The 13,589-nt window shown below is 41.4% G+C and overlaps 1 protein-coding gene across 1 annotated transcript; it reads right to left on the reverse strand.

The window, feature by feature from the left end:
- Positions 1-5,366: 5,366 nt before the first annotated feature.
- On the reverse strand, positions 5,367-13,528 carry LOC118358113 (uncharacterized protein C9orf85 homolog). The gene is made up of 4 exons (XM_035735590.2): positions 12,089-13,528; positions 11,829-11,935; positions 9,878-9,991; positions 5,367-6,902 (listed from the first exon to the last, which is right to left on the reverse strand). Exons 1-4 carry the CDS (start codon positions 12,188-12,190, stop codon positions 6,683-6,685), a joined length of 543 nt encoding a protein of 180 aa, XP_035591483.1. The 5' UTR covers positions 12,191-13,528; the 3' UTR covers positions 5,367-6,682.
- Positions 13,529-13,589: the final 61 nt, after the last annotated feature.

Genomic DNA, 13,589 nt, shown 5'->3' on the forward strand with positions numbered 1-13,589 from the left:
CACTGCTTTCTTGAAACAATATCCTAAGTCGTTATATCTATTATAGACATGTTTGCGCAATGGTGAACCTTTCGGCCTTCCTTCCATGTGGGACAGGTTCGTGATTCTGAAAGGACAGCAACCGTAATACCAGCGCACTCATGTAGGAGAGTAGGCAGGTATACTATGTATACATACCCTCGTTTGTTTTTCAGTGGGTATTACATATAGTCACTTATTAATCCCTACTGGTGCGTATCACGCTAGTGGAGTGGAGGTATACGACTTATTAATTATGTAATACAATAGAGAAATCATGCACAACATAGCCTACACGATCGCAAAATTCGTGAAATATATTCACATGCACGCCACACAGCCTAGTTTTAACAGAAAAGCATCTGCATGTCATGTATTGTCATATTATGTCTTGTTCCTGTTCTTTCTCTTCACTCCGTCTCCCTCTGCTGGTCGTATTAGGTTACCTTCTCTTTCTCTCCTCCCCCCAGCTGTTCCTCATCTTCTCTAACTACCTCGTTCACCCTTTTCCCACCTGTTCTATTTTTCCCTCTGATTAGGTCTCTATTTCTCTCTCTGTTCCTGCTTCTTTCTTTGTCAGATTCTCGTTTGAGTTTCTCATGCCAGAACCAAACTATCGTCTCGTTTGCTTCACCCTTGTCCTGTCGGAATCTGCCTGTTCATCTGATGCTACGTGTGATCAGGTACCTCTGTCCCCTACCCAGAGAGACCTCTCTACCTCTGCTGCTAAGAAGGGGGACTCTTCTGTAAATATCAGAAGGACTTTTTGTTTCATTTGTCGCCCTCTCTGCGGGTTGTCTTTTGCCATTATATACATCTGAAGAGGATCTGTCTTCCCTGTGTTTTTACATTAAAGGACTCTGTTTTTGTTAAACCGCTTTTGGGTCCTCACTCAAGTGCTTAACACTGCAGGCAGCAAGAGTGTGCAGCGCTCAACTGGTTTTGGCGTGGAGCAGCTCACAGAAGAATCACATTGGTAACCGGTAGGTTAGGAAATACATTTCACCGTATGATATCTACCATGCTATGCTAAATCAAATGAACAAACTGTAGGCAAACCAAACCAGGGGAGTTCTGAACAGATAAAAAAATAAAAGTATTGCATGCATTTAATCGCATTTGCGTCGTGGCATAGAGCAGTACTGTTTTTTTTTTAAAAAGTGTGTAGCCTAGGGTCCAGGAAAAAAATTGCCCTTTTGAAAAAGCATTTCATGCAATTCTAAATCATTTCACATGACTGGAGACTTTGGCAGAATCGTTAAATATACCTCACAAAAGATCAATCATTTTAAAAACGTTGATTTAAATAGGCAAGTCAGCCATTAAAGCAACCATTAAAGCATTTCACAATCGGACTAAGTAAAAGTAACCAATGACCTAGTTTAAAGTGGAAATTAGTGTTTTAACTACTTTGCAGATATGACACATTTTTTTACTGATAATATAATTATAAAATTCCCAGTTTGCTACAAAACATATTTTGTAAAGTCGCTTTTTGACTCAACGTTCCACGACGTACACTAAGGCATTGTTGACAGAATAGATGGATGCAGTTCAATGCATGATTAATACACTGCTCAAAAAAATAAAGGGAACACTAAAATAACACATCCTAGACCTGAATGAATTAAATATTCTTATTAAATACTTTTTTCTTTACATAGATGAATGTGCTGACAACAAAATCACACAAAAATGATCAATGGAAATCAAATTTATCAACCCATGGAGGTCTGGATTTGGAGTCACACTCAAAACTAAAGTGGAAAACCACACTACAGGCTGATCCAACTTTGATGTAATGTCCTTAAAACAAGTCAAAATGAGGCTCAGTAGTGTGTGTGGCCTCCATGTGCCTGTATGAACTCCCTACAAAGCCTGGGCATGCTTCTGATGAGGTGGCGGATGGTCTCCTGAGGGATCTCCTCCCAGACCTGGACTAAAGCATCCTCAAACTCCTGGACAGTCTGTGGAGCGAGACATGATGTCCCAGATGTGCTCAATTGGATTCAGGTCTGGGGAACGGGCAGGCCAGTCCATAGCATCAATGCCTTCCTCTTGCAGGAACTGCTGACACACTCCAGCCACATGAGGTCAAGCATTGTCTTGCATTAGGAGGAACCCAGGGCTAACCGCACCACCATATGGTCTCACAAGGGGTCTGAGGGGGGGGGGGTCTGAGGATCTCATCTCGGTACCTAATGGCAGTCAGGCTACCTCTGGCGAGCACATGGAGGGCTGTGCGGCCCCCCAAAGAAATGCCACCCCACACCATGACTGACCCACCGCCAAACCGGTCATGCTGGACGATGTTGCAGGCAGCAGAACGTTCTCCACGGCGTGAACCTGCTTTCACCTGTGAAGAGCACACGGCGCCAGTGGCGAATTTGCCAATCTTGGTGTTCTCTGGCAATTGCCAAACGTCCTGCACAGTGTTGGGCTGTAAGCACAACCTCCAAAATCCTACAATGTGACTTTCTGGATTTTTTTTTCTAATTTTGTCTGTCATAGTTGAAGTGTACCTATGATGAAAATATTAGGCCTCTCTCATCTTTTTAAGTTGGAGATCTTGCACAATTGGTGGCTGACTAAATACTTTTTTGCCCCACTGTAGCAAGCTAAAAACACAGAGCCCAACGTTAGCTAGATAGCTAGCTAACTTAGCTGCTAGGAGGATGTCATGTCATGCCATGGGTGAGTGGGCGAGTGATTGACTTTTCCCTTCGTGTAGTTTTTCAGTGGCTATACACAGCTAGAGATGCAGGTGTCATTTGGATAGCTAGCAAGAACTTGAGTGACTGTTATCCAGTTAGCATATCTCTTGCATTTGTAAATTCAATCTGGCTATCAACTCCGATTTCAGCGTACTCGCCTGAGTGTGCCAGAGAGCAGAACTGATGAATTTACAAACGCGCAACACCCGCTGAATATGACCAGTGTCAGTAAAGTAGGCAAAAAAATGTCAGTCAAGAACTCATTAGATAACATGTAAACAGCCTATCCAGCTCTGCTACGGCGAGTAAAATGGTCAGAGTGAGGTGTTCTCTCATTTGTGTCTGGAAGTAGCTTGCCAACTTTAGTCAGTTAGCTTGGGTGCTTGGTTGGGACAAGCATGCATTGGCAGGGAAGCTGCAGAAGGATGAGAAGGCTACAATTCCCCATAATTTATTAGTGCAATTTTGACAGCCAACGAGTTAAAAAAAAGTTAGAGGGTTTATCTAAATGTTCCTTCGTTTTGAGCTCATCTTGCTCTGGCTAGCATTAGTTGTTGATCTTGTTGTTGTTGATGTGCATAACTGAGGGAGAGAGAGACTAGCTTCCCGTGGTTGTTTGATCAATAGGACTGTAAAGTCCACAAATGTAAGAGGACCCCTGTGGTGTTTATATAGAAATCCATTCAGGTGTATTTTGTGGCTTTTGGCAAAAGCGTTCAAATGATCTGAAGTCACACTGTTGCAACTGCTTGTAAACACACAGTTCAGTTCAAAGTGAATGATGGCAGGTCCGTGTGGCGAAGGCCTACTGTAGCTCTGATTGGCTATAGCGCACCGGTCTGTGTAGACTCCGGTCCTAGACAGATGTATTCATTCGGTTTTATTTACTGCAATGTCTATTAATTGTCCAAACGCACGGCCGCTTTCCCACTCTATACTGCTATAGAATTTTCACAACTCCCAAACGTTCTAAGAATTCATGAAAACGTGAAAATGACCATCTAAGTGGTCGCTTGTCATTAAATGTTTAAAAAGAGCCATATTCTTCCTGGGGGGTGTCAATGAACAGATTTGAATAACATGACATGATACTAAAATCAGTCAATTGAAATAAATTAATTATGCCCTCATTTATGTATTTCACATGACTGGGAATACAGATATGCATCGGTCGGTCACAGATACCTTTAAAAAAGGTAGGGGTGTGGATCAGAAAACCATTCAGTATCTGGTATGACCACCATTTGCCTCATGCTGCGCAACATCTCCTTCACATAGAGTTCTTGATTGTGGCCTGTGGAATGTTGCCCCACTCTTCAATGGCTGTGTGGAGTTGCTGGATATTGGCGGGAACTGGAACACACTGTCATACATGTTGATCAAGAGCATCCCACCAAACATGTTCAAGAGCATCTCAAACATATGAAATGTCTGGTGAGTATGCAGGCCATGGAAGAACTGGGACATTCAGCTTCCAGGAATTGTGTACAGATCCTTGCGACATGGGGCTGTGCATTATCATGCTGAAATATGAGGTGATGAAGGCAGATGAATGGCACAACAATGGGCCTCAGGATCTCATCACGGTAGCTCTGTGCTTTCAAATTGCCATTGATAAAATGCAATTGCATTTGTATGACTGCCCATACCATAACCCCATCATGGGGCACTCTGTTCACAATGTTGACATTAGTAAATTGCTCGCCCACATGACACCATACATGCGGTCTGCCATCTGCCCGGTACAGTTGAATCCGGGATTCACCTGTGAAGAACACACTTCTCCAGCGTGCCAGTGGTCTTCGAAGTTGAGCATTTGCCCCTGAAGTTGGTTACGATGCCGAAATGCAGTCAGATCGAGACCAGATGAGCTTCCCTGAGATGGTTTCTGAGTTTGTACAGACATTCTTTGTTTGTACAGACATTCTTTGGTTGTGCAAACAAAGTTTCATCAACTATCTGGGTGTCTGGTCTCAGACGATCCTGCAGGGGATGAAGCCGGACGTGGAGGTCCTGGCCTGGTGTGGTTACACGTGGTCTGCAGTTGTGAGGCCGGTTGGAAGTACTGCCAAATTCTCTAAAATGACATTGGAGGCGGCTTATGGTAGAGAAATTAACATTCTCTGGCAACAGCTCTCTGGTGGACATTCCTCCAGTCAGCATGCCAATTGCATGCTCCCTCAACTTGAGACATCTGTGGCATTGTGTAGCATGACAAAACTGCATATTAAAGAGTGACCGTTTATTGTCCCCAGCACAAGGTGCACCTGTGTAATGATTGTGCTGTTTAATCAGCTTCTTGATATACCACATCTGTCAGGTGGATAGATTCTCAGCAAAGGAGAAAATGATCACCAATAGGAATATAAATAGATTTGTGCAAAAAATTTGAGAAAAAGCTTTTTGTGCGTATTAAACTTCTCTGGGATCTTTTATTTCAATTTATGAAACATTGGACCATGTTGCGTTTACATTTTTGTTCAGTGTAGTTTGCTTAACAAATAACTTGCATGATGGATTCCAGCTGTTGTGCAATACTAGGAGTTAATATACCACAAACACCAAGGAGCTTTTCCAATGGCTTATAAGTAAGGGGACCAAATGGTTTGGGTCAAAAAAATACTGAATACCCCGTTGAAAATGGTAAAACATTTTTATTAAAGGCCTACTCCTCAATTTCAAAAACACCACAATGGTAGCCACTTAGTTTCAGAAGGATATCACAAGTTCATATGACTAACCACATCATAACCTAAACTCTAACGTTGTTTTACTCGTGTTTGTAAAAAAATATATATATATTTTTAAAATAGGCCTAATGTATTGCTTCAAAATATGGTTAAAACTATCAAGAGATTGTTAGGATACGAATGATTAATAGTGCTTTATATAATGTCCCAATAGGCCAAGTAAATTAGCTAACATCTTCAAATGAAATAAACCAGAAGACAATTGTATTAAGCAACTTCTATGTCGTAATCCAGACAATTTCAAACAGGCGCAGCTTCAGCCCTAAACCACAGACGTTCCAGTTGATAGAAAGACGCAGATCACCTCACGCAGAAAGGAAATATGATTGATACACTTGTCTTAATCTCGGGGGGCATTCCATGCGAGTTTGGCCCAAAGTTTATTATGTTTAGGATCTTCTTGAAATTCAATTAATAGAAAAAAAGGTATATTTTTTATTCAATTTAACTTGGCAAGTCAGTTAAGAGCAAATTCTTATTTACAATGACGGCCTAACCCGGACGATGCTGGGCCAATTGTGCGCCACCTTATGGGACTCCCAATCACGGCCGGGTTTGACACAGCCTGGAATCGAACCAGGGTCTGTAGTGATGCCTCTAGCACTGAGATTCAGAGCCTTAGACCGCTGCTCCACTCGGGAGCCCTATATGTTTGGCATACTTTTGATATCTGCATCTAAATAATTAAGACATTTTTCGAAAGTAGCAAAGTGTGCACTCTGGACATTTGAGGCAGCATCTACAGACTCATCATTGTAGTATCTTTAAGCAATCTATGCATGAGGACAGACTACGCCTTCAAAGTAAGGAAACACATTTTGTTTTGTTATTTGGGTAAACTATTCCTTTAAGTCAGGAGGAGCACTAAGGTCATTGGACTTTAGATCATGTGTTTGAATAAGCAGAACAAAACTAGCATGTGGTCATTACCAAAGGCACTAAATAAAACCCACTGAGATCATCAATTAATTATGTTAATAGTGTGGTAACAAAAATTGCTCTCTCATAGCATTTACTACAAAACAGTTTATTGAAAGTGGGGTTTGTCCATTTAACGTACCAACACAAGTAGGCTATTGTATTTTAGAGTGAATAAATCTAGTGATGAGTCTTCTTAGCAAAAGTATGTATAATCAGAGGATAAGTATATTAATAAAATGGATAGGAGGTACATTTAGGATCATCCTGGTTTAGCAGTCTTTAGTCTTTGAAAGTAACATGTGCCACATTAGGGACAAGGGCCTTGCCGCTTCCTGCCTTCTCAGGACCCGAGTCACTGGCAAAGTCATCATCATCATCACTGCCCAAGTCACCAAAGTCATCATCAAGCTCATTGAAGTCCTCCTTCCTCCGAGTACGTCCGGTCATCTTTTGATTGGTGTATTCCTCCTCTTCCTCTCCCTGCTTCTGTGTGTTAACCCTTTGGGAGGAATTTGAATTAAAAACCAAAGAAAATGGCAAATGGAACCCTTTGATTTTTACAGCCTGAAACTACTAGTGCCCAACAACACACTTTTGGAATGCCGACCTAGGTTTTTTGTAGGTTCTTCAGAGACTTAAGCCGATTGAAATCGAAGTAGGGAGGACTGGATAGTTGTAACACTTTTTATCTTTTTGATAGTTACTCCAAGCTTTTTAATAGCGAGAGTTCAAAATGAGATACATTTTTTCTGCTACAAAATGTATTTTAAAGCAATCAGAGAATGCATGATTTTGTATCAAACACATGGAGAGTAATGTTACAACTGACCCCGGGGTCAATTAACAGTATTTGGGGTGTAATATAAAGAACATTGTTTAAAATCCATTACATACCTGTATTGAGGTTGAAAATGGCAGATTTTGACAATAAGGGCCTAAATTTGAACGCCGTGCCTGTACAGTAACATGCTATACATGAACTTAGAGCTCTGGCTCGGCGCTTCACAGCTCTGTATGGGTTTTGACGGACGGCTATTCTGAACTTGAGCACCTCGTGCGACAAGACGTTCACTGTGCACACTTTGGAGAGGTGTGTGGTAGCGCTGGGACGATAAACCGGAAATGATCGATACCGACCACTTATCACAGGCATTTTTCGGATATTGTTCAATACGATAAGTAGCCTAAACTAGAGAAATTTGAAATGAAATAAGTTTGCTAATATGGGTGATTGTTAATGGGATAATTGATGGCTACAACCATCAAACTAGTAGTAGTTTAAAGGATAATAAAAATGGACACAATAACCCATAATGACAGGTTTTGAAATGGCAAATTTGTATTTATTTTTAACCCCAGAAATATCACATTTACATAAGTATTCAGACCCTTTACTCAATACATTGTTGAAGCACCTTTGGCAGTGATTACAGCCTCGAGTCTTCTTGAGTATGACACTACAAGCTTGGCACACCTGTATTTGGGGAGTTTTTCGATTTTTTTCTCTGCAGATCCTCTCAAGCACTGTCAGGTTGGACGGGCAGCATCGCTGCACAGATATTTTAAGGTTTCTAAAGAGATTTTTGATCGGGTTCAAGTCCTGGCTATGGCTGGGCCACTCAAGGACATTCAGAGACTTGTCCGGAAGCCACTGCGGTGTTGTCTTGGCTGTGTGCTTAGGGTCGATGTCCTGTTGGAAGGTGAACGTTCGCCCAATCTCAGGCCCTGAGCGCTTTGGAGCAGGTTTTCATCAAGGATCTCTCTTTACTTTGCTCTGTTCATCTGTCCCTCGATCCTGACTAGTCTCCCAATCTCTGCTGCTGAAAAACATCACAGCATGATGCTGCCACCACCATGCTTTACCGTAGGGATGGTGCCAGGTCTTCTCCAGACGTGGCGCTTGGCATTGGCGCTTGGCATTCAGACCAAAGATTTCAATCTTGGTTTTATCAGACCAGAAATCTTGTTTCTCATGGTCAGAGTCTTTAGTTGCCTTTTGCCAAACTCCAAGCGGGCTGTCATGTGCCTTTTACTGAAGAGTGGCTTCCGTCTGGCCACCCTACCATAATGTCCTGATTGTTAGTGCTGCAGAGCTGGTTGTCGTCGTGTTAGGTTCTCGATCTCCACAGAGAAACACTGGAGCTCGGTCAGTGTGACTGTCAGGTTCTTGGTCACCTCCCTGACCAAGGCCATTCCCCCCGATTGCTCAGTTTGCCTTTCCAAATCATGTCCAATCAATTGAATTTACCACAGGTGGACTCCAAGCTGTAGAAATATCAATGATGATCAATGAAAACAGGATGCACCTGAGCTCAATTGAGTCTCAAAGCAAAAGATCTGAATACTTATGTAAATAAGGTATTTATGTTTTCTATTTTATAAATTTGCTGTCATTATGGGGTATTCGGTGTAAATTGAGGGATTTTTTATTTATTACATTTTAGAATAAGGCTGTAATGTAACAAAATGTGTAAAAGGGGAAGGGGTCTGAATACTTTCCGAAAGCACTGTAAATCACAATGCTTTATGGGTAAATAATCACAATAAGACACAGGGTGACGTTGCCCAACCCCAGTCTACAATGAACAAGGTACATTTGGATGATTAGTTTTTGGCTGCGGATATGACTTTTCTGTACCATTCTTCCGGAGCGCGAAAGGTCCCGAAGCTTCTGCAAATGTGCGGATCACATTCTGCGCATGCAGTTATTTACCTCTACGTTATGTAAAAAAAAAAAGTGTTGTCTCCCTCACTTCATATTTCTCACTGTCAATCGTGAATGACAATTCTCTCAAGTTTTACCGTTGAAACGTCTATACAGCATCTGCATACAAACCATTTGATCTCAGTAAGTTTCACTGGGATGTGAATTTAGATTTTCTTGAGGAATTTATACAGTCTTATTTTGAATTATGTACAGTGAGTGAATTTTGCCTAGTAGCGCACCGTTGAGGTTTGGCCACATGAGACAAAAATGCAACCATTTGCACAATATTCCTTAAATCCCCAAAACTAGGTGGTGTTTTCGTCTTACAGTAGAATACTATTATATTCACTTCTGCTATTTAGAATACTATCATTATGTTGTTATCTTGCACTTTGATCTAACTTTATTAAATGAGCACCATATGCCAGAGTAACTTGTTTTATACGAGTAGCTAAGAGCAGAGACTGTGCGTAAAGTATAGAATCCCGCAAATGCACTGAAGCGTCGGGACCTTAAGTGCTCGGGAAGGTCCAGAAAAGTTGGATCCGCAGCCACTCAATATTTGTTTCCCTCCAGTAGATAGCAGTCTTTGAAACGCTGTGATTATCTTATAGGAATGTTTTCTGGACTTTGATTGACAAGCTGCATTCTGAACACCACCCCGAAACAGACAACACAGTTCCCAAGCAACACCTCTGCCAGCTTAGCCCATTGTGTGTGGGCTTTAGACTCACACACAGCATAGCGTAGGAAGTAGGAACACTCACGGAATTACGATGTCCTCTTTCTTCCCACACTTGGCACAAAGCTCCAGCTTCAGGGCACAGGTTTTACAAATGACGTGATATGCATCCTTCACCGTCTTCTGAGAACATTTCACACTAAAACACACAAAAACACGGAATATCCAACAAGCTTCCCCCGGTCTTCCACATTTAAAACAAGTATAGAGAAAAACATGTCCCTCACGAATGATGTAGTGCTCCTACTTGTGTCAATTATTAATACGTATGTTGCATGGATAGATATATATATATATATATATATATATATATATATATATATTAGTTTTTACATGTTAGTTGTGCTTTTTCAAAAGTCTCCTTGCAAGGTTTCAACCGCAATGATGTATATACACCGGATAGTTGACCTCTGGCCAATAAGACCATTTAAAGCCAATGTGCCAACAACATCTTAGCACTCCTCCTTTCAGGGTTGAGTAATGGGAGTGCATTGACAAAAATCAATATCCCAACATTAAGTAAGTCAACTTATCAACAATGGCACGATGTGTGCATATGGATGAAGCCAGTGGCAATTCAATGGACGTGGAAAAGCCATTTAAATGTGTAAGTACCAAAATGATATACACTGTAAAACTTCAATTAAATTGCCAAGTCTACGGAACACATTTCAGAAAAAAAATAAGTTTTGAATAAACGCTGGGTCGAAATTAATTGTTTACTAGGTCTCAAGTTTTATTTGTTAAATTAATTCAGTAATGACTCGAACAAAAATAAGTTAATCATCCGTTTTGAATCGCTAGTAAAAAAAAATGTTTTTTAAATGTTGCCTGCTAACAGCTGAGAACAAAAACAGTCAGACCCCGAGATATCGTGAAGGGTGCAATTGCGGCCATCATTGCAGGAACCCCTCTTTATACCTATATTGGTCGATTCTTAAATTAGGACAGACAGGAGGCGGGGACACTCCACCAGTACAGTAGGTGACAACAGTGCACAATAACGTTGGACGCCAGCCGCCATAAACCCAAAAGAAGAACCGTACACCGGTAAGCGGTGTCCTACGCCCCAGAATATCGGCATTGCTTTTCCGCAGTTCTGTTAACGACGGCAAGGGCTGTTTGTTAGCTTAGCCAGCTAGTCTTAAGGATGACTCTGTTACACAGCAGGTGGGGCCAACATACAAGAAAGCTACCTAGCATACGGTGTCGCCTTAGCGGTGCTAGCGAGGTGGGGACGACCGGTAGCAGGCTTGGACGGTCTACCATATACCGGTGTATTTGGAAATAGCCACGGGATGGTTTTTCAATACCGTTTAAACTATTTCTTGTAATGTTTTATAGACATGTATATTTGTAGCTACTTTTTAAAGTAAATATCTCAAGTCAACTTGTGCAAGATGTTAGGAGATAAAGATCGTTCTTCATTTCAACTTTGAGAATGTTTAAATTATGATGCTTACCGGTAGTCCTCAGTCACGTGGTGTTTGTTTACAAGCACACAACGACGAGTCATGTGCAGCCAGGGGATCTAGTTACAATATGGAATTCACAACTAAATGTTTGTCAGCTAGATAGCTTATAAGTCAACTGTTGAAGTTGTGCTAAATGCAAAACCAAGTTACGTTTGGTAATAGCAGAGAATCCAATCCTGGATCAAGATCCTTGCTGTCTAATTTGTTTGCCATTTTTTTGTTACTTGTATAACTTTGAGCTGGGATGTATGTCTGGTGTACGTACTGGTGTGTTTCTTCTCAAAACCAAAAGAAAGAAACACAATTTAACATCATCACCAACGGGTAAGTACTGATGGGAAGGCAAGTATACATCCACAATAACATAAGATGTTTGAGAAAACCTTATACTTATACATACAGGTTAAAGTTGGAATAGGTTTAATAGGAAAATAGGATTTTGAATGGAAAGAAATGTTAGGTGTCCACGAGTACAAAAGGGCATAGCATGCTTGTACTCACCATGTTCGAGGTTGGGAAAGGGATTTGTATTTGTTGTATTTGACTTTCCACTCAATAACTTCCTTGCAGCGTTGACATAACCCCTCGTGGACCTTCGAGTTTGCTATCTGCAATAATAACATCCGATATACACACAGAGAAAATTAAAACAGTAGAGCTACAATTAGCCCAGCAGTATCCATACAAATGGTGAACATACTGTAGCTGACTTGTCAGAGTGGCTCCAAATGTACATTAGCCAGCCAGTCATAAGAGCCTACCTTTACTTGAACACTTGCTCCATATTTGTCGTTCTTGTAAGCAGTCGTGTTTTGGTGCTTTTGTCCTCGCGACCGCGATGCGTTGCCCTTTTGAGAACTCATTTTTATCTAAACATAGGTTTCTAACGTTAGCTTGATGTCAGCTCCCACAACACATGGACCAGCGACTCGTCAGCAACACACAAAAAAAGTCCTTCCGGGTCACGGATATTTTACGTTTCGAAATAAAAGCCTCTCAGAGAAGTGTCACTAACCACGTTTCATCCACAGTTTTTATTTGATTAAGCATACCATATACAAAAAATCACGACAGCTGTGATGGAAACAGGAAGTCTGGGGCGTTTTTTCTTGGTTCGGTCCAGGCCCCTTAGTTCCAGTGAAGGGAAATCTTAATGTTACAGCATACAATTATATTAAAGTCCAGACGATTATGTGCTTCCATCTTGTGGCAACAGTTTGGGGAAGACCCTTTCCTGTTTCAGCATGGCAATGCCTCCGTGCACAAAGCGAGGTCCACACATAAATGATTTGTCGAGATCGGTGTGGAAGAACTTGACTGGCAAGCAGAGCCCAGCTCTTGTGGCTGAATGGAAGCAAGGCCCTGCAGCGTTGTTCCAACTTCTACTTGAATGCCTTCCCAGAAGAGTGGATGCTGTTATGGCAGCAAAGGGGGGGACCAATTCCATATTCCGTGATTTTGGAATGAGATGTTCCACAAGCAGGTGTCCACACACTTTTGGTCATGTAGTTTATTACAAATATCCACATGCGAATATGTTATTGACACTTTCCCTTTCAGATAACGCATTTTCCTCATCCCCAGTCCGCATAAAATCTAAATAAGTATGCCATTCAAAATTTAATCTCTAATGGTGCTTTCAAGACAACTGGGAACACAGACAAAAACTAGGTCAAATCATGACGTCAGTGATCTCCAGGTCGAAAAGTCAGAGCAAAAGAAAGATGGCCAAGTTACCGACTTTGAATTCTGAGTTGACCGTTCAAAACGACTTTCCCAGGCGGAGCTAGTCTTTTCAGAGTTCCCCGTTGTCTTAGGCTACTAAAGTCGGATATTTCCGAGTTTCCTGTTGTTTTGAAGGCGGCATTAGTTCCCAGTGATGAGGTTCGATTAATCACACCGGGCGCCCGTTTAGGCGTTTTTTTCTATCGGTTGAAGGTTGATTGCATTCGATTTGGAATGACTGCCTCCCAGTTGTGAGCCAGGTGCCCGCTTCAAAGCCACAGCAAAGTCGTCTCAAAACTAAAGTGACGTAATTAAGCACGTGTAGTAATTACAAGGATTCTGTGGTTTCCTATTCAAAATGGATTGCTTTTGATGAAAACGCTTTATTTGCATTTCCAATGAAAAGTAGTTAGAAAAGTCTAACATTTATTTTATCGAAAAAATAATAATATGTTGTGTGTTTCTGGACCATCCACCATGCTGCCTTGTTGACAAAATGATCGAGCCGTGCAGATGACTGTTTGATTTGAGAAGGGC

The sequence above is a fragment of the Oncorhynchus keta genome, chromosome 25 (assembly GCF_023373465.1).
Source record: "Oncorhynchus keta strain PuntledgeMale-10-30-2019 chromosome 25, Oket_V2, whole genome shotgun sequence".
NCBI lineage: Eukaryota > Metazoa > Chordata > Actinopteri > Salmoniformes > Salmonidae > Oncorhynchus > Oncorhynchus keta.

Coding starts and splice junctions, on each gene's coding strand:
- LOC118358113 (XM_035735590.2), bottom strand. CDS start 12,190: ATGAGTTCTCAAAAGGGCAACGCATCGCGGTCGCGAGGACAAAAGCAC. Junction 11,936..12,088: donor GAGCAAGTGTTCAAGTAAAG/GTAGGCTCTTAT, acceptor TTATTATTGCAG/ATAGCAAACTCGAAGGTCCA. Junction 9,992..11,828: donor CTTTCCCAACCTCGAACATG/GTGAGTACAAGC, acceptor TGTGTGTTTTAG/TGTGAAATGTTCTCAGAAGA.